This window comes from Megalopta genalis, chromosome 7 (genome assembly GCF_051020955.1).
Source record: "Megalopta genalis isolate 19385.01 chromosome 7, iyMegGena1_principal, whole genome shotgun sequence".
Taxonomy (NCBI): Eukaryota; Metazoa; Arthropoda; class Insecta; order Hymenoptera; family Halictidae; genus Megalopta; species Megalopta genalis.
Window position 1 is genome coordinate 12,773,872 of NC_135019.1, and position 21,485 is coordinate 12,795,356.

At 42.1% G+C, this 21,485-nt stretch overlaps 1 protein-coding gene across 1 annotated transcript; it reads left to right on the plus strand.

Annotated features, from left to right (window-relative positions):
* Positions 1-8,753: 8,753 nt before the first annotated feature.
* Positions 8,754-12,389, plus strand: LOC143259831 (homeobox protein E60). The gene is made up of 2 exons (XM_076523532.1): positions 8,754-8,762; positions 9,543-12,389. Exons 1-2 carry the CDS (start codon positions 8,754-8,756, stop codon positions 9,924-9,926), a joined length of 393 nt encoding a protein of 130 aa, XP_076379647.1. The 3' UTR covers positions 9,927-12,389.
* Positions 12,390-21,485: the final 9,096 nt, after the last annotated feature.

Sequence of the window (21,485 nt, forward strand, 5' to 3'; positions counted from 1 at the left end):
TGGCAAATTTATGAGGGCTCGAGCCGATGCGTTCCTCTTACTCTCGCTTCGAGGAATCAATTAGAAATGATCTCCTTCCTCGGCGAGCTCAGGGACTATCGAAGCCATCCGACGATTTTCCAGGTGTCGCCGATTGTGTCACACGATCGGCACTCGGCAGCTCTCGACCGAAACTCCGCGCGGAACGAACGTTCCAGGCAGTGAAAATAAACGTGTCGAGATTTTCGATCGAGAAGGCTTATCGGCCGACGATCGGATCGGCAATACGCTGTTAAAAGGGAAGATGATTTCGCTGAGCGCGACGCGGCGGCGCGGCGGCGCGGCGGCTCTCTCTTTTTCCGACGATCGCGATCTAGCGATCGGTATCCAACCGATTCTAACCCAGGCCAGCACCTCCTCCCCTGCGTCCCCGCCGATACCAGTGCAATTAGAAGCAACGTGACAAGAGACCCAAGCAGCGAAACTGAAAGAGCGATCCGACCGGCGTTCCTGCGATTCGTTACGCAAAGGGGAGAACGCCCGGTTTAGAACGCTGAAAATACGCTTATATTCGCGATTTTTTTGTCGAAAAACCATGATGCGGTTCTTCTCGAGACCCTCGGAATAATTTACCTCGTGTACGGAGAATACTTGCAAATTTTTTCGTTGAAAAATATACGGTAGAAACGGATGTAATCAAAAATTATTGTTTCTTTCTTCATTCATTTATTTAACCCTTAGCGCTCCGCGCGTTTCTCGAGCGCTGCGTACCAGCAACTCCGACACGTTTTTGGAGCGGAGCGCCTGAGATAAAGGAAGTCTTATTTTGAGCGGAGAAGATTGCACGTCCTTGCGAATGCATTTGATTTTATTTCTTTTATAAATATACATTTTCCTATTGTAAATGAAAGATAAATTTTAAATTTTGTAATTCACCATGGTGCGATATCTTTGGTAACGATGTCCCATGTGCATTCTGGGTTTACTTGGACAAGTGTCACAGTATTCGCTTTGCCAAATAGAGTTACTAGATATTTCTTTCAAGATTAGAACATTTTCTGCGTAATCGTTGGTTTCCTTTATAATTTCATTTACCAATTCGTCCGTGGAAAAAATTTAAAATATTGTATCGGCTGTTCAATGTTTGTAGGAACTTGTGGTCCAATGACCTGTGGCGATACACTAAAAGGTATTCTATCTGGAATGTGTAATTCTTCCGTAACATCGCGCCATTCATCCAAGTCTTGTAACGAATCTTCGCTTTCACTTTCAATAATTCTCATTCTTCGTTTCTTTGGTAGTATAATTTCGCTACTGCTACTCGAAGCGTCAGAATCATAACCAACATTGTCTTCAACAATGTCTTTTAACTCTTCAAAATCAAATACGTCTTCGGTATCGCTCGGCTCTAAATTCTCATCGTAATATTTATTTTTCTCCATGTTGCTAACCATAGAAAAGGTCAAAAAATGGTTTAATCGTAATGGTACAGACTTAGCACGTTTTAACTACAGATAACAATTGCTAACGCCGACGATAACGTATGCTAAAAACATTTGGCTCCGCAGCGGAGCCTTCGGACTTACGGAACAAATGACAAATGTCTCCGTAGCGGAGCCTTCGGAGCGCTAAGGGTTAATGTCGCCATCTGGTCAATAGCAATTAACGACTACTTGTCGGATTGCAATAGTAAGATGTAATATATACAATGGTTTTTACATCGAATGATCTGTATTAAACATTACGACTTCAACATTATCGCCTTAAATTATTTTAATCTAGATTCCTTAAATTATTTTTAAGCCAGTTTACATAATTTCGCTAAACAATTTGGTTTCCTCTAAATATGATATAACGTTTATCGTCCAAACATTCTCTCTCTCTCTCTCTCTCTCTCTCTCTCTCTCTCTCTCTCTCTTTGACGTTATCGGGCATTTTTACGTTTTTCCTGATTTTGTTGTACGATGGACATTCTATTAGAAGGTGTTTAACTGTAAGCTCAACGTTACAGTTGACACAAAGTGGTTTTTCTCGTTTCGACAGCGTCTGCACAATTCGTTTCCTTTTTGTCGAATATGCTGCAATCCCTCGATTTTTGACCGGAACGAACGAATGGCAATTTGCCAGAAATTTCACGCGTGCGATTTTTACGCGCGCGTGTTCTATCGATCGGGGCAGAAGAAAATCGATTTTTCGTAACCGGTAAACCGGGCACCCCCTTTAAAGAGTGGACGAGACGCAGAAAGAACGAGAACGTCGCAGTAGGATATCGAGGGCTCGTACGAAACGACGCGTCCTTCGGCGACAAAATGCTCCCTGGATTGTCGCCGAGATGACAGGACAATGATGAAGCGGTTTAATTGTTCCCAAGCCGACCGGTTTTTCACTCAATTGAATTACATCGATCAAATTCCCCGCAAGAAATAAATGGCGTCCGGTCGCGGCCTCGCTCCGCGGAATCACGTGAAAAACCGCCACTGACATTCTGTTGCTTCTTCGATTGGCCGTTTGAATATCGTTGCAGCCAGTGCACTCGGCGCAGTCGACGCCTTCGAGTACCTTCCATCGCTTCATATCCGAGATCCAAGAATTTCCGGGATATTAACGAGAAACGATACAAGCGCAGCTTCCGTTACGATCGATCTTAACCCTTAACCCGGTTATAGCGGCCAAACGCGGCTTCGAACGAGTCGTGATCTCAGTATATGTACGTTAACGTAATTATTAAACCGCGGATCCCTGCGTAAAGTACAAATTTTTTAAAATAAAAATTGCAGCAAACGAGGAATTCGCGTAGACATTTCCTTCTGCTTCGGCTAATTTTAAGGAGTTATAAGTAAGGTTAAGCATCGGCGTTTTGTATTTCGTTTACTCATTTTCTGTCGTAAGCGCATAAAATCCGCTGTCTAGTAATCGCATATAAATTCATCCAATTCTCCGTTAGCCCGCTAAGTTTGCAACGTTTCAACGTAAATTTACTCGCGCTTAATAATTCGAAAATATGCGATATTTATTGAAACTATAACTGCCGGCAATTAGCAGTCCGGTTAAGGGTTAATCCTTTGCACTCGAAGTCATTTTAACTGTAAATCTAAAATAATTTATCCTACTTACAGTGTTTCCGTTTTATATGACAATGTGCATTTTATGCGTATGAAATTGAGTTTTTCCATGTAACAGTTACGCTTTTAATATTCATTTAAATCTAAACTTTGATGATATAAAAATAATCTTGAAACGTGACATAACAATTTTAGTTGTGCCACAGAGTCGCCGCTCCAGTGCAAAGGATTAAATTTAACCTTGACATAACCTTTGCACTCGAAGTCATTTTAACTGTAAATCTAAAATAATTTTTCCGACTTACAGTGTTTACGTTTTATAAGACAATGTGCATTTCATGCGCATGAAATCGAGTTTCTTCATAGAACAATTACTTTTAACCCTTTGCGGACGAGTGTCGGCAGATAGCCGCCTAAGTCTTTTTACCGTGTTTTTTTTTATTAATTTATTAACACTGTGCCGTCCGGTGTTACCACGCTGGTGCCATGCAAAAACTATCTGTTGTATGCCGGTGGTGCCATTTTGGTGCCATTTTAAAAAACTGAAATAACATTTGAACTATATTTCTTGGGTGTTAAAAGGCAGCAAACTAACTATAGCATTGTGCTTATTTAACTAAGAATTAAGTACGAAAATTCTTGGATGACTAATCTTAACTTTAGGAATCTATATTACCGCCATCTTCGAAATTTTTTTAAAAATCTAAAATTTCCAAGCTATCATGCCGGCGTCAAACAAAAGAATCATATCTAAGATCTGCGGACGGCATAGTGTCAATTATTAATATAAATGTATTAATATAATTCAGTTTGACGAATTTCAGAACGAATTTCAGTTCGACGAGTCAGTCTTTCTGTGTCACTACCAGAGAAACCAGCAATGTTTTCCACACATTTATAATCTTATAATAATATAATTATATCTTATAACATTTTTATTTTATATCCAATACCTGTCGTCCACAGCGACGCAATGCCCGTCGAGCGGCTTCGTCTGCAAAGGGTTAATATTCATTTAAATCTAAACTTCGACGTTATAAAAATGATCTCGAAACGTGACACAACAATTGTAGTTGTGCCACAGAGTCGCCGCTCCGGTGCAAAGGGTTAAATTGCATGAAATTCTTCGCGCAGAATTTGATCGCCGACTAGTCGATCGTCTCGCGATGAATGCAGGCTCGGCGTGTAATCGGTTAGCGTTAAATATTAAGCAGCCTCTGGCCGTAACAAGAGCTACGATCAAGAAGGTTTTAAAGTGGAGTTCTTTCGATCGAGAATACGAAAGCACGAGTCAATTAAAACGGTCTCTCTGAAACGGCAAGCAAAGTAGGCACCCAGCCAGGGACTATTAACCGGACTGACAGTCTCTCGCAGCGTTAATCAAGGGCGTTGCGCCGACGAGCAGCGGACGTAGAGCGAGCACAGCCAGCCGGTAGCTGACGTCTAACTCAAGGATAGCTCGAGAGGAAATTAGTGTTCCTTGGCGGTCGCGCGTCCTCGGTATGCGAGGTACTTTCGGGGATGTACTCTCTCGAGGCGAGAGGGCGTCTTAGCATTATTGGTTTTACCCTCGAGAAGCCGCTGCCGCCGCCGCCGCGTCGGTGAACGGGGCTGCGAGGGGCTTAGAAGGGGTTCGGAGGGGGTGGCACCTTAAATGGAACCCGGGAGAACGGCTCGGGAGGCGAGAGGATGCGAGGGGGAGCGAGAAGTGGGTTTCTGAATGCCTCTTTGCTGCCACCGACAACGAGACTACTTCGCTTAAGTAATTAGACTGCCGACCGTTCGTTACCTCAGTCATTTCTGAAGAGGAGAACGAGAAACTGTCGGGCCCCGCTGTCTCCCTCGTACCGCGCCGCGCCGCGTCGACGCCATTTTTGCATTTCCAGCCGCGCCTGAAAATTCTCCGGGCACCGTTCACACTTCCCGGTAATTGTTAACGAGGCGCTTCGGTCAACAAGCGATTCAAAATCGCGTTTTCCACCGGTTGAAATCGCGTTCTTGAGATCGGCGATCCTAAATGCGGCGAAACTACGGCGCGTTTCTATAAAAATTGGCTTCACCGAAATGGCCGAAGTTCCGCTCGGTCGATCGACAATCTATCCGCCGGCATCGTTAAATAAAAGAACTTATCAGATTGTAAGAGATTGGAAAAAGGGACGCGTTACTTAGGAGGATCAATTTCCAATGGTTACTTAACCATAGGTTTCGCAATGAATTCTCGTTTCAGCGAGCCTCCGAAGTTCGTGAAATATCGCAGATTCCGGGATCGAGGTGCTCCTACGAAGTCAGCCCTCGTCGAGAGAAGCCAATCGCGAGCAGGGAATTAATTATGTTCGTCGCTGAGCTGGCTCGCTCGAACGCTGCTCGATCGTGCGTAACGAAACTACGTTTCCAACCGATATTATTTAAAAGCCTGCCTCGGACGAGCCTCTGCTCGGATGCTCATGGCGGAACGGTTTCCCTGCACGCGTGCTGGTTTACGATCCCCTAAATTTCCCGCCGGCTGGTTAACTCCGATAGATTCCGAGCGATAATCGCGACCATTCGACCACTGCTAATTAGATGGGTTTATTAATAGGATATTTGATAATTGCACATTTTATTAACAGTCGCGTAATGATCGCGACCGCGTCTGCGTCCGTTCAAGCGGATCTTGGAGACCAGTGGAGCCGATTACTGTGTGCTGTCCAATCGCTGTGCTTTTCGTTTGTTTTAATATATATATATATATATATATATATATATATATATATATATATATATATATATATATATATATACACTGCTCGACAAAATTATAGCTTAGAACAATTTTTAATGAAAATTGGCCAACTTTGACTGACGATAACTCCGCGAAAAATCACGGTAGGATGATGGCTTTTTCCTTAAATTAAAGCTTGAAGCCTATACTTTAAGACACTGTCTCTAGACTTTATGTTCGTTGCAACGTCATCGCTGTAATTCTTTAAATGTGAAGCCGTGTTTGACGTATTGAAAATGAGTTTATTAAATGGCGAAAATGGATCTTATTGAAAGGGTCACTTTGAAGTGCTGTAACTTTGCGTCAAAAAATTGCAGCTACGTTCCTCTTTTTTTAAATGAAAGAGGAAGGATCAAACTTCATTCAGGTCTAAACTATATCTCCGATACAAATTTTACGAAGTCCGTGCAATTCGTCAAACTTGGCAATTTCCAATATGACAAACTATAACATTGCAGTGATGAGAATGCGTCGAACCTAAAATCGAGAAAGGGTATCTCAAAGTAGAGATTTCAAGCTTTAATTTAAAAGAAAAATCATCATCCTACGATGATTTTTAACGCAGTTATCGTCTATCAAAGTTGATCAATTTTTACCGAAAATTTGTCCACGCTACAATTTTGTTGAGCAGTGTATATATTTATCGAATATAAAGCAAATTATGCTCGAAAATAAAAATTATGCCCGAAAACGGAGTCACAGAAATTGGCCACTCCACAGTAACCCGCTCCACTACCTCTCCTCTTCAAAAACATAGACCCTTGCAAAATTTTCCCGAGGACATTGAAATTTCTCATCTTTGAACACGTTTTCCGTTTCGCCGCGCGCTTTCCTTTCTGCAAATCACGTTCACCAGCAGCGTTGACTCCTTAACAACATTGGCTCCGCAGCAACGTTAATAATAGCCCGGCATATTTCGCGAGCTGCGTATCGCGAGTGGAAACCGCGCGAATAAAGGTTTCGCCGCGTATGATGGAGGATAGCGTTAAGCGGCCGGACGCGGGATTTCCGCGTAGTGTCCGACCCGGCAGATCAGCCGGCGCGATAACACCGTTGTTGATCGTTACGATTTGATTTATTCGCAATTATGGCCGCGACCCGCCGGCCGCGAACGACTCTCCATGCTGGACCCGCGGACGGTGCATCAGGTTTATGCGGTGAATTATTAGCGCCGACCAGTTTCTGCGACCATGGGGAACAGAGAGATCCGGGATCGTTGGGGTGCCTTCGATTATGAAAAGCCTAGATGAGGAAAATTCTTGCTTTATGGCCGGGCCTCTAAATTCTGGGCTGACGCGATTCTCTGTCTTTCAGCTTCGAATTTAGGGAGTTTTATATGCGATTACTGTATCAAGGATCTTTTCTGATTTTTTTCTGATGCTCCCGATTCTTCAAATTCTTTAAATTCTGAGGATCCTGGGTTCTGTGGATCTCTAGATCGTAGAATATTTCAATTCTTAATGTTTTATGTACTTGAGATCGTTGAATTCTGAACCATCGAAACGATAGAATGCCGAGTCTTTGTACTCTTTCATGCTCCCGATTCTTCAAATTCTTTAAATTCTGAGGATCCTGGGTTCTGTGGATCTTTAGATCGTAGAATATTTCAATTCTTAATGTTTTATGTACTTGAGATCGTTGAATTCTGAACCATCGAAACAATAGAATGCCGAGTCTTTGTACTCTTTCATGCTCCCGATTCTTCAAATTCTTTAAATTCTGAGGATCCTGGGTTCTGTGGATCTCTAGATCGTAGAATATTTCAATTCTTAATGTTTTATGTACTTGAGATCGTTGAATTCTGAACCATCGAAACAATAGAATGCCGAGTCTTTGTACTCTTTCATGCTCCCTATTCTTCAAATTCTTTAAATTCTGAGGATCCTGAGGCCCGTGGGTCTCTAGATCGTAGAATATTTCCATTCTTAATGTTCTATATATTTGAGATCGTTGAACCATCGAAATAATCATCGAAACAATAGAATGCCGAGTCTTTGTATTCTTCCACGCACGACATCTTGAATCGTTGAATTTCCAAATCCGCTTCAAGTTTCCGAGTTCCTAAATTTTCCAGTCCGATTACTCGAATCGCGTAGCATTTTGAATCCTCAAGCAATCCTCAACAATTTGTATCTGACGCATCGACGAATGCAAATGATCGTCGAATGATTTAAAACCACAATCTGTCGCCAGCTCGATTAAATCCCCGATCCTCGATCACCCGACCGATTATCTCTATCGTTCTGCCCGCCAGAAGCGAAACGAGTCCTAACTTCGTTTGTTAGTTTCTACGGTAGAATAAAAAATCCAATAACGATCGCCTTCGGAAACGCAGATAAATCGTCGCGGTCCGCATAAACGTTCCCGTGCCACATCGTTTTATCAACGATCATCCCTGCGCACATTCAATGCGGTGCAATTTCATTCTGTCTCAAAAGTCCACGTAGCCTAGATGCAAATTTCTGTGCCCGCAGCGGCGGCTACAAAATCGACTGGAATCATGATCGTTCTGAGAATGATCACCATGCCAGATCGTATCCTCTCGCGAATTATTCTACTCCAGAAAATTGTTGCAACTAACGACTTCGTGAATCTGGGCAGCGAGTCGCGATAAAGTTGACGACATTCGTAACACGTATCTTGTCCCGGAGCTAAAATCTCGAGTCGTAATTATTCGAACGATTACTTAACTGAAGATACTTTCTCGAAGATCATCGCGATTGATCGGATAAATCATTTCCACGGTCTGTCAACGCTAGATTTATGGAACACGAAAAACAGCTGTTTTATATTATTTTTTAAAAGTGACGATAAAATGTTTATTCTGATTTTTTAACAAGTGTTATTGTAATATTTGCCGTAAGTAACGTATGAATTGAATAAATAACTCGTAAATGTATCTCTACGATACGAATAATCGTGAATTAAAAGATTAGTCACCCGTCATTTCGATGGGTTCCGTAAATCTAGCGTTGATTGAGGGAAAGAATTTAACATAGTCATTCATCGACTTTTTCAATCATCCACTCTCTCGGACAGAATTTAAAGCGTATTACTCAAAATAATTTAGCAAAATAATTTATTATAGTTCGCACAGATTTAGTAATTTAAAGAATTTCGGTTGTCTTACTATTTCTTATTTAACCCTGCATCGGCTTCGTTTACGAGTTATTAACGAAAAACACTGACCAATAAGAGGCTAGCTCGGCTGGCGCGCGGCCGCCCAGCCAACGAGTGCACGAAGCCCAGTTCCGCTCATTGGCTCGGCCGTCTCCCGCCAAACGATCTCACCTCTGATTGGTCACCGTTTTTCGTTAATAACTCGTAAACGAAGCCGCGGATCGCATTTTCGCTAAGGAAAAAGTTGCTTCAAATCACCTCAGGAATCCCCTACTTTCGGATTGCGAGACATTTTTGGGACACCCTGTATGTGACACGAAATTCTGAAAAACGTCCGAACATACTTTTGCATCTGAAATTATTTTCTAAACTTTCTTACAACCAGATAAATGTCAAGGTTATGTCACTGTTTTTCGTTAATAACTCGTAAACGAAGCCGCGGATTGCATTTCCGCTGAGGAAAAAGTTGCTTCAAATCACTTCAGGAATCCCCTACTTTCGGATTACGAGACATTTTTGGGACACCCTGTAGTTTCTGTTTCCACAACAAGTACAGCGAAGTAGAAAAGCGTTAGTTACCGAGGTTATATCCAGAATTCCGCAGACATGTCGGCAGATAGCAGCTAACGTCAGGATCCTCCCGTGTTCCAGGTCCGCGGACGAGAAGGGTGAAGAGGTCGGACAGCCGTGGCACCAGCGGCACCCCCGAAGAGAAGCGGCCTAGAACGGCGTTCAGCGGCGAGCAGTTATCGAGGCTGAAGCGGGAGTTCGCGGAGAATCGATACCTTACGGAGAGAAGGCGGCAGCAGCTCTCCAGGGACCTGGGCCTGAACGAGGCCCAGATCAAGATCTGGTTCCAGAACAAGAGGGCGAAGATCAAGAAAGCGAGCGGCCAGAAGAACCCGCTGGCGCTTCAGCTGATGGCCCAGGGGCTGTACAATCATTCGACCGTGCCCCTGACGAAAGAGGAGGAGGAGCAAGCCGCGGAATTGCAGGCAAAGTGACGACAATAAGATCCGTTCGCCGTTCGATCATAGATCCGTCGCGAATCCGCGACGATGCCGGACGCGCGTCTCTTCGTTTCGATTCGCGATCGCGGCTCAGAAAGAATTGGAGGAGTGTGAGCGGATGATTCCGGAGACGATGAATCGGAGACGTCCGATCCGTTCCCAGAGTCCGTGGTCCCGTATTTCGGGCCGTTCCTCCGTTACATTCCACGATACGGGCGATCTACAATCCAAAGATTAAACGTTTTCGATGCACTTGAACTTTCGGGAGACGGAATTCCTGCGATCGGACGCGCCAAACAAATTTCGAATCGAATCTCGTAGACGTTTTTTCTTCGCACGATAGACTGCGGTATTTATTTCGTTAAGGATACTAGTGCCACTGACTGTAGTCGCTCCGAAGTCGATCGGCTGACACAGGTGTCGGAGGGGTGGCACCCTATACGCCATCGCACAGTGTCACGCTTCTCGTAATTAAACTCTTTTGTTTTGCAAAACGATAGCAGTGGATTTGTGACTTCGAATTTGCATAACGTTGTAGAGGGTTGATCAGATTTTTCAATGTGTAACGAGAATGTCAAAGGGTAATTTAGACTCTGTTTTTAATTGCGCAACTGGATTTTTAACACGTTGAATGCCACGTCGGTCACATATGCGCCGTTTGTTTTGAAAGTGGCATAAGTCACTTTGTTTTTAAGTCGATATATTTATTATTATTATATATATTATTATATACGTTTAAAAATATGGATGCTAACTTTCGAGAAGATTTACTTGTATTTGTTATCTCAGGATACTGATATTTTTCTCGGTATAAATAATTTCGTATAAACATTAAAAAATCACCACTTTTCATTACGGTAAAGTGACTTATGCCACTTTCAAAATAAACGGCTCATATGGTTCTTACTAATGTTTGACCAATTCTCAAAATTCATTTCTATTGCATTGTATGCGAACAAAATGAATTCGACCAGGATGTTTAGATTGCGAAAGTGTCAAAATTACCATCCACTATGATAAATTTTAACTTTCTATTTTTATAATTAATAAATCGCTTTGATTCGGTGGGAATTCTTGGGGGTTGATAGCCGGCACTCTGCGTGTTAATACTCTTTTATGCAATGTCGATCATAAAATATATTGCGGATTTTATTTTTTATTAATTTAAATTTTGACACTAATGTGAATAGGCGCAACATCAAATTGTGAAAATATTTGAAGAATTTCAGCAGATCATTATGATTATTAAATTGATTAAAAGATAAGATTAATTTTCATTTAATTTCTGTTACTTCCAATTAACGCAACAAATTTACAATTTGCAAACAGATCCGCAGTCTAACCACAGACAATGCTACATATAAAAATCATGACTGACGAGCAAAGCGATTCATTATTTTTTAACTGCATCGATCATGCGTCATGGACGTCGCAGTCCTTCAAATTCCACAATTTGTATACAGAAGATATGAACACAAAATGATAGATCGTGTCGAAAATCTAGCTGCAATTCAGAGCAGAGATGAAATCGCGTTCGTTGTTGTCAAACTTTGAAAGGTCGATGTAGCGATTATATGCGCGTGGATCACGATCGAAACATAACTTGTTGTTGTGCACGAGTGAGGGATGGTCGATGGACCTTGTGCGGCAGATCGACTCCGGAGAAGACTGTAGGCGCCTGACCGACTGCTGAACGAATTCCGCGAGGATTCGTTGTCTTAGAGCTTCCTGTTTGAGACTCGCCCGCGCGATATCGAGAGCTCGCGAGTCACCCGGATGGAAACACCGAATATCATAACCGTCGCGATTGTTATTCCCGCGGGAAGGAAAAAAGAAGAAGAAGAAGAAGAAGAAGAAGAAGAAGAAGAAGAAGAAGAAGAGAGACTCGCGCGTTCCCAAGCGATAAGAGAGGTTCGGTGTTGGTGGAATGGAGGAATGATTGGTCGTGAATCATACCTAAGTCAGCTGAGAATGGGTTGTACAGTGCCATTTGTACAGTAATCTCGAGGTAACCGGGTCGAGAACAGTCAATCGTCGTTCCGCCGAGGGAACCGGAAGACGAGCAAATATTTCGGGGAGAGACGGTTTCGATCGAGCGTGGAGAGAGAATTGCGAGAAGCTAGTTCTATTCCGTTAATTTATTGTAAAAATGTAAGATATTCGTACAATTGCGAGGTGCAATAGAATCTATATATATAAATACAGAGAAGCGAAGAATAGAAACGACTTATGTATAGGTATAAATATATAAATATATTAATTGATAAACCCGTCGTGTAAATAAAGCCGAAAGCTTAGCGAGAACGTCGTCTCGATAGACTGTTTAAAAGTAACTTAGTTATTTATTTACCTATGCTATGCGGATCGCACGAAACACGGTAACCGGCGATCATACCTTGTAAGGATTATTTAAAAAAAAATCGAATTAAATATTCCCACTATCGCGAGCCACACGTAGCACGACTTGTTTTACTTGTTTCACACCGGAGCCCTCCCCTCCCTTCGATCCAGAACAATGGTTCAACCGGATGCGAACGCGTCGATCAAATAATTATAAAATCCAACGACGGCCCGGTCGTTGGTTAAATAACATGTTCTCTTAGACGTTTTTTACACTGTCTGCCACAATTTTACGTTCGAAGGAAATATTTCCGAACAATAGCATAATGGAAGATCCCCGCGAACCGCGTTAAAAGCACAATTTCCCATGGACGAATTATTGAAAAGTAAAATTTGCGGAACGAAGGCGTAGTTACGAATACTCTGTTGCAACTTGTAAACGTAAAACAAAGTGCACGTTGCGACAGTTACCTATAAAATGACAAAAATCAAAGAAGAACGATATTCGACCGATATTTTTGTACAGATTGTTCGAGAAAGAGTAGAATAGAGAGAATGATCGGCGCGAAAGCGTAGATAATTAACGAGGTCGTCGAAATCAATCGGGCCCAGATGCTTATCGAAATGCATCGGAGAAATGCGGGAGAAGGAAGCCGGGAGAGCAAGGTAGTGGGAGAGAGAGAGAGAGAGAGAGAGAGAGAGAGAGAAAGATGGTCGTTCGGGATCGGCGTCGGGATAAAAGGCACGGGGCGGGTCGATTCGCATTCAGCATTTGGCGCATGCTTCCACCCCCGACGCCGTATTTCAGCCTCGTGCGAACCCCATGGAAAGCCCCTCCCGCTGCCGCGCGCGCGATATCGATTGATTTACAGTCGAAAGGTGGCCATCGTTGATATCAAACCAGCCACGCCTACGTTACGCCGCGAACGCGGTGCGTGTGCTGCGCGGTGAGTGCTGTCGACCGACGCATTTTATACTTCGATTAACCTTCGACCCCCGCCGACCGTTCCACACCCCCGACATACCCTACCGGCTTCTACAAAATCGCTGACATACAAGCACAAACCTGTGCAGCGATTTTTCTAAATCGCGGCAGTCGATAGTGGCTACATTTGAAAATCTTGTGCTTAATGAAGACTATATATATATATACGTTATCGGTGATAAATATTTCCTTTTTTTTTAGAAAATACTGTACGCGAAATTTTTTACTTTAACCAGAAGGCTTAATTTACTTAATTTTCGTCCTTCTGGCTGAATTGAAGCCTTCTTCTTTTCTTGCACTTTCTAAATCACGACAGTCGATAGTGGCCGCTAGACATTCGAAAATTTTGTACTCAATGAGGACTATGTTATCGGTAATAAATATTTTTTCTTTTTGAGGAAATACTGTACGCAGAATTTTGTACTTTAACGAGAAGGCTTGATTTCCTCAATTTTCATCCTTCTGGCTGAATTGAAGCCTTCTTCTTTTTTTTTCTAGTCACGACAAAATTAATAATACATTTTTCGTAAATAATTGTGGAACGAAACTTTCTGCCATAAACCTCCGGACGAATAACCTCTTATGAATATTTATGGTTCCGCGTATGATAAGAAACGTTTGTGTACCGAAGAGGAATCGAGAATTTCCTGATTTCTAAGCCCCACAAAAATAATCATTCAACGATTAATAATAAAACGGATCTCAATTGCATCGACGACAGTGTAACATTCATCGATACTCGTCGAGATTACGCGAATCTGCGCCGCAGTGTCGGAAACGGGAAGGACGAGGGCCGGATTCGTCGACACCGGAGATAAATAATTTCATCGGCCCGGCTTGTTAGCCGATTTTTCTTTTTCGGCGCCGTCGCCGGAGATCGTCCAGGATTCCCGAGGGACCCGAGTCATCGTCATCGTCGTCCTCGTCGTCCTCGTCGTCGTCGAGGATGCCCGGTAAGTAATAGACGACATTAGCGTACAAGCCACGTCCGAGGGAACGGACCGTCCGCGATGAATAATCGGCGACAATTATTTTTTACAAGGACTTCTGTCGAGGGACGACGGAAGTCCGCTGTGTTCGTCGATACCTGGCCGGTCCCACGATATTTCAGCCGGAGGTTGCTCCGAGGAAAAATAAACGAGTGTCCGGGAAATCAGGTATAGCGATCGAGTGCCAGATATGCGGCGTTGATTAACGAAACAGCTTGTTCCGTCCCAAATCAACCGAGCTGGAAGAAAAAAATGTCCCATTTCGGAATTCAACCTTCGAGTCGATTATTTGGGCCCGCGTGTATCGGATTTATTCGGATCACGGATCAGAGATACAGAGCAACGAATACAATTTTATTCGACGCGGTGTTATCGATGAAATAAGAATTTGATTGAAACTGAAAATTTAATTTGGATTTTAATGTTCTTATAAATTTACGTACAATACGTAGCAATACATAACAATACGTAACATTACAATGGTCAACAATCTTTCCCGTTATAATTCGAATAATTTTGCAAGCTCCATTGGAATAACTTATTCGAATAAATAGATCGAACAATTTATGACGTATAATAAATAGACTGCGAATATTTTTGTGTATAATAAAGATCGCATCTTGATAGATTAATGCGTCGACGTTTTAAATTTCCTTGAATCTGTACCCTATTTTAAATTGTAAGTATGTACCCGGTTTTGCCACGAATGCATAAAGTCCGCAGTCGAATAATGAATAAACGTGTTCTGAATAAAATATTCGGCTGAAAAGTATTCGTTCGGATAATTATCTCGGATAAATATTTATACGAAGCCATTGCGGATAATGGCAAACGCTGCTGTATATCTTCGAACTAATTACTAATTAACGCGTGGAAACGTAGACGCCGTAAAGGGCCATTAACGGATAGATAAATGCTGCATTATTGATATTTAACTGCTTCGGACATTGCAGAACAGGATCGATAAGGTCCAACTTTCTAGAAATTGCATGAATCACTGCGGTCTTAAAGTTCGCTTTGACAGTCCGCCGAACGGCTAACACGTCTTAATTAGTGAAATCGTAATGTAATTACTGAAAGTTCGCCTGAGATATGATGAATCACTTTTACCGTTCGGTAGTTTCCGCGTTAAACCCGATCGAAGCGACGAAGCTGGCTATTAATTTACCGATAATTTCCGGTATAGGTATTAAACGACCTCCGAGACTAGTGATTTATGGAAAAATCTTCTGTGACAGCGACAGCACGCGTCGCTAAGTAATCATATTTGTCACGCACGATTCTTTCGTACGTACTTTCGTTTCAGAAACGGACGCATAACGTAGACCGGCAAACGAGCCCAGATAACGATCACGGATTTTCGCACATTAGTCCCGAGGAAGTTGCTCGGCCATGCTTAATAACTATCCCAGAAAACCTCGACTATTAAGTCAGCGACAAGGAAACGCGAAAGAAACCGCGGCGGAGCGGCAATTATCCGCGAGCAAGTACTGGCTCCAACTCCGATAAATCTCTAATAGTACACCTGTTCCATTACTCGGCCGTAATAGTCCTCCTATCTCTATCATCTAATCAGAGTTTCTCTAAACGACACTCGACATAGTCGCCGACATTTGTTTACATCAGTCTGCCTTCTTGGCGATCGCGGAAGCCGAACTGCCTCGACTTGCATTAATCATGCCAGAGGCCTACGCTTTCCTGCGAACCTACGATCTTTCAAAATTGGGCAATGCGAAATGTCTTTAATACGTTGACTGCCGCGTCACCCGTATTCGGGTGACAGTAAAAGTTCTCATCAGGCCACGTCACCCGTAATTCGGGTGATGCTGATTTGACTACTTACAAAGGATTTCCGAAAATATTTCGACAAATATTCTACAGGAGGTAATGAAACTACTGAATTCTTATAAAAATGGTTTATTAAAAAAATGATTCGCAGTGTATAACATTAAAACATTCTCTGCAAAGTTGAGGTTGATCAGGACAGCTTGGACAAAAAGTTGTTTGTTTTTTCAGATATGCTCGTGCCTCTGATCGGTCCATTTCGTATCTTTTATTTGGACTGTAGCTTCCTCAGTATCATCAACATTTCTTTCTTCTTCCATGACCAATTCTCGTAAAATCTCGTCAATAGTATCTTCATAACATTCATTATCACTAAGATTATATTTATCAGTATCCAAATCAGAATCTGACGATGTAATTTTATTTATGCTTCTCCTTCCGGGCAATCCGATCTCTTTTCATTATTGAAAAAAAATAAGGGCAGCGATTTTAAGTTATACCATTCGGTACTCGGCAAAGATTCCAACTGTTCATGCAGGAACAGAAACAGATATGAATTAACAGCGCACGCTTCCTATAGCGGCACGGGTGGCCTGTAGGAGATTTTGTTGTAAATACGCGTGGCAGTCAACGTGTTAAAACACTCGGCAGAATACGATTTCGATTTTATTTTCTGTAAATTACCACGTTTATTTGTACTTTTTGTATAGAGATGCGATACAAGTATGAGAGTTTTATATTTCATCGAGTCAACCTTCACATTTTGATGAAAAAGGAAAATAACAAACAATTAACTGTTGCCGCGTATATCAAACAACTATCGGTCGAAACTTTGTTTTTTACAGCATGTGTTACATGCATGGTTTACAAGAGAAGTTAAGGTGAAAGTGCTAAGTGGCTCACCCTGTATAACATTCACACTCGATTCTATGACTTGTTTTTTTTTTAGGGAAAGGTGCATGAATTACAGTGACAACTTTCAACCCTATTTAACCAATCTGGGTTAAATAGAGTTGAAATTAATCATGATATATTTTAAAGAAGTATTATAAATTTCATATCGAATAAATTTTTAATAGAAACTCGAATAGAAATTTAAATAGAAATTTCAAATTACGATAGATTCTCAATAAACATTTAAATCAATTAATTTCAAATGAGAGACTAAAAAATAAAATAGTAAAATAGAATTGAAATTAATCATAATATATTTTAAAGAAATATTTCATTACAATACAGTTTGTATCATAAATTTCAGATAGAATAAATTTTTAATAGAAATTCAAATAGAAATATAAATAGAATATTAAATTACGATAAATTCTCAATAAACATTTAAATCAATTAATTTCAAATGATTGGCTAAAAAATAAAATAGTAAAATAGAGTTGAAATTAATCATGATATATTTTAAAGAAATATTTAAATATAATACATTTTGTATTATAAATTTTAGATCGAATAAATTCTTAATAGAAATTCACAAATAGAAATTTAAATAGAAATTTCAAATTACGATAGATTCTCAATAAACATTTAAATCAATTAATTTCAAATTAGAGGCTAAATAGTCGTTTTCCGACGAAATAACATAGAAAAATATGAATTACCATAAACACCAACAGTCTCAGGGTCCACACCAACGTCCTCAGTACGTTCGAAGCTTCACGTTACGCAACCGTCGCCTCGCGCAAGCGGGTCACTTCAGACCCAGGCGTCGCCGGCAAGTCGACGCACCCCGTCGCCGCGAAACTCCGAATTTCCAGGGAAATGTTCGACGTGCCAACGAACGATCGCCTAGACAGATAGGATCCATGGATCGTAGCCGGCCCAGATACGGCGAAACGAAGGCGAGGGGCGAGCGGGTGCCGGCGCGAGAGCGGAATCGATGGCGTTTAATGGGATTCGTCGGTTGAAACTCATGGAAATCTGGGTTGTCAGGCGCCTCTTAATGCGGGGTTCGAAGCGTATTCGTTCGGGCCGGTCTGCGAGGTGGCCACCGACCGATACGTCCCTGTCAGATTAGAATCGCGTCGCTTGACAGACTCGCGCTTCTGGCTGTCCGGCAGCCGGCCATTTGCCTCGCCGTCGTAACGCGCCGGGCCGGGCCGGGTCGGGCCGGGCTCGGGCCACTCCGGGTCAAGCGGGCCCGCAAAGATCCATAAACGACGATTCCCGCTCCTTTGTTCCGGAATCTTAACAAATGAGATACAACCGTGGACAGAAAAGCGGCGGCCACGCGAGGATTCAGCTCGGCGTTCTCCGTCGATCCTCGAATTATGCATCCGTCTCGATCCGTGATTTCCACATGGAAACGCCGATGGGAACCAGATCGAGACTGATACCCGGCCCGGGTCATCGGTTGCAGTCGATGACGCGAGTCTGATGGATAAGGTTCGCATCCGATCGATAAGCGATTCTCCTGCCGGAAAGAGGACGCGCTCGAACTTATTTGTCACGAGAGAAGTCTTCAGGACACATTTTTGTTCGTTGCCTCGGACTTTGATTTATTAGGGTTCCGAGGATGTTAATGGACTGCGAGTTGCACGCATTCGTCGTTGAATTTGTAGTAACTTAATTCAAATAACGGCACACTGTAGATATTTCACTAATGCTAAATAACATCTTGCAACGCGTGAATATACATTGCAATTGCCAGAATCAATGATTCAGTTATATTCAACTGTTTTCTATAATTCATTTTGGAGATCAAATTCTTCCAGTTTCAATATTAAGCGAGCAATAGAGCGATGAACGTATGTTCGAAAAGATCAAATAAAAGCAAATAATTCGGAGATAAGAAACGATATTTTGCCAAATTTGATTAAATTTAACGCGTCAAGGTTATAAAACCCTTTCTCTCCCGGATAACATCGCATCGTTATTGGTACAATGAAATTAACAATGCAATAAGATTAATTCAAAGATTGTGAAAGATTTTGAAAGGCTCTTTGCTACTCTGATTTTATTCTTACAATATACAGTAATGTCTCTCTAATTGACGCTCAGATTGTCCACAAAAATGGACAATTTGGGACGAGGAGATACGATAATTCCAACCTCGCAGCTCGTCTTTATAATTGTTGACAAATAAAAACGAACCGCAAGGCTAGAATTAATTGTTCACTGTAAAGTACACTGTAAATATTTCACTAATGGTAAACAATTCTATAATTGATTTTGGAGATCAAATTCTCCCAGTTTCAATATTAGTCGAGCAATAGAGCGATGAACGTATGTTCGAAAAGATCAAATAAAAGCAAATAATTCGGAGATAAGAAACGATATTTTGCCAAATTTGATTAAATTTAACGCGTCAAGGTTATAAAACCCTTTCTCTCCCGGATAACATCGCATCGTCATTGGTACAATGAAATTGACAATGCAATAAGATTAATTCAAAGTAAACGTACAGTAATGTCTCCCTAACTGACGCTCAGATTGTGCAGAAAAATGGACAATTTGGGACGAGGAGATACGATTATTCCAACTTCGCGGCTCGTTTTCATAATTGTTGACAATTCGTAACTATAAAAACGAACCGCAGGGCTAGAATTAATCGTATCCCTCTTCCCAAATTGTCCATTTCTGTGGACAATCTGAGCGTCAGTAAGGGAGACATTAGTGTATATGTATAACAGAACTGTGGATTTTATGCATTTATGGCAAAAGGTAGTGACAAAGGGGCGGATCGACTACAACGTATTAAGTTTGACGATGCTGCTCGATTATTTGCAACCGATTGAAAATATTATCGAAAATGAAATTAATTTTTGTTCGACTCATGTTTTTGTTGCAATCGTGATAGAGAATCCGTTGTCCGGTAATTACTAGATAAACTAAACGTAGAAACATAGTTTTCCATACCTTAATTTATACTTCGACTTGCCTCTTTATTTGCATTATTCTGTAATCGTCAGACCGCGGATTTTATGCATTTATGGCAAAAGGTAGTGACAAAGGGGCGGATCGACTACAACGTATTAAGTTTGACGATGCTGCTCGATTATTTTCAACCGATTGAAAATATTATTGAAAATGAAATCAATTTTTGTTCGACTCATGTTTTTGTTGCAATCGTGATAGAGAATCCGTTGTCCGGTAATTACTAGATAAACTAACCGTAGAAACATAGTTTTCCATACTTTAATTTATACTTCGACTTGCCTCTTTATTTGCATTATTCTGTGATCGTTAGACCGCGGATTTTATGCGCATCTGACAAAAAATGTGTAGATCGAACGCAGAACAGTGCGAACAAGAAGAATTTAAAAATGCTGCCGCATTATTTACAACTCGGCGAAATAATTGGAGAACGAAAGAAATGTCTGTGCAGCTGCTGTATCTCGCGACGAATACAGGAAATTGTTATTCCGCAGAAAAATCCGCGGTCTAGTAACGATATTTAATTATCGATATCACCTTGATATTGAATTTCGTTGCGGCGCTGCCTCGATCACGTCGCTCGCGTTCAGGCGCTTACATTTCCTGCCAATTCCCGCTGCACCGGGAATAATTATTACGTACAGTTCATAAAATCGATAGTTTAAGAACGAACAGCCAACCAACATTCTCTCCGTGTTCTAGTCAAATCGGCGCGCATCGTCCGAGGTTAAACTGCTAATTACTAATTGCCGCAGATAACGTTCCAGTTTCGTGCGTACCGGACAAATTACGTTAATGCTATCCGCACAAAATTAGCATAGCAGACGAACGAGTTAATGGATGATTTGAGACGCATTTCGGGAAAAGATCGACGAAGAGCGCGCTCGCGGTGTGGAAAAGATCGGATGCTGGAGGACGGGAGGAAGGGGCGAAGCCAGGTGAGGCGCAGGGCGGTCGTAAAAATCGTGCGGCCGAACGAAGATAGGATCGCTCGAAATCCCAACGGCGTCCGATACATCGTTGGTACGCGAAGAACGCGACGAGAGGTATGCGAGCGCGGTAAGTGCAACGTCGATTGATAGCGCCGGGGCCCTTATCAGCAAACCATTTCCACTTTTTCCAGGAGTTATCGGCCCCGGCCAGGGGGATCGGCGCGACTCGAGAATTCTACGATGTAATTTACGGCTGATTAGCGGGCTCAATAATTCCCTTCCGTGTTACTTTATTGAGACCGGCGATCCTGCGCGCAATTTCCCCGGCGATTTATGGGGTGAGATAGAACGATATCGGGCTCGACACGTCCGAGTGAACCCGCCGACCGACCGTGTATGCAAACGCACGCACACCGCCCCGCCAAATAGAAAAATAGAACCCAGGGGAACCTGGTAGTAATCGTCCGCGAATCTCGGCAACCGCTTTTCCGCGGCGGAACATTTCTCGGACAGTCGAACCGCGTGCATCCTGGTACCGATGGCCGCGGCGTTGAACTCTCGGGTCTTTCGATAAAACGCCCGAAAAAAATTGATTAAATCGCTGTCGAGCGTTCGAATCGAGGCTGCGAAATGGAAA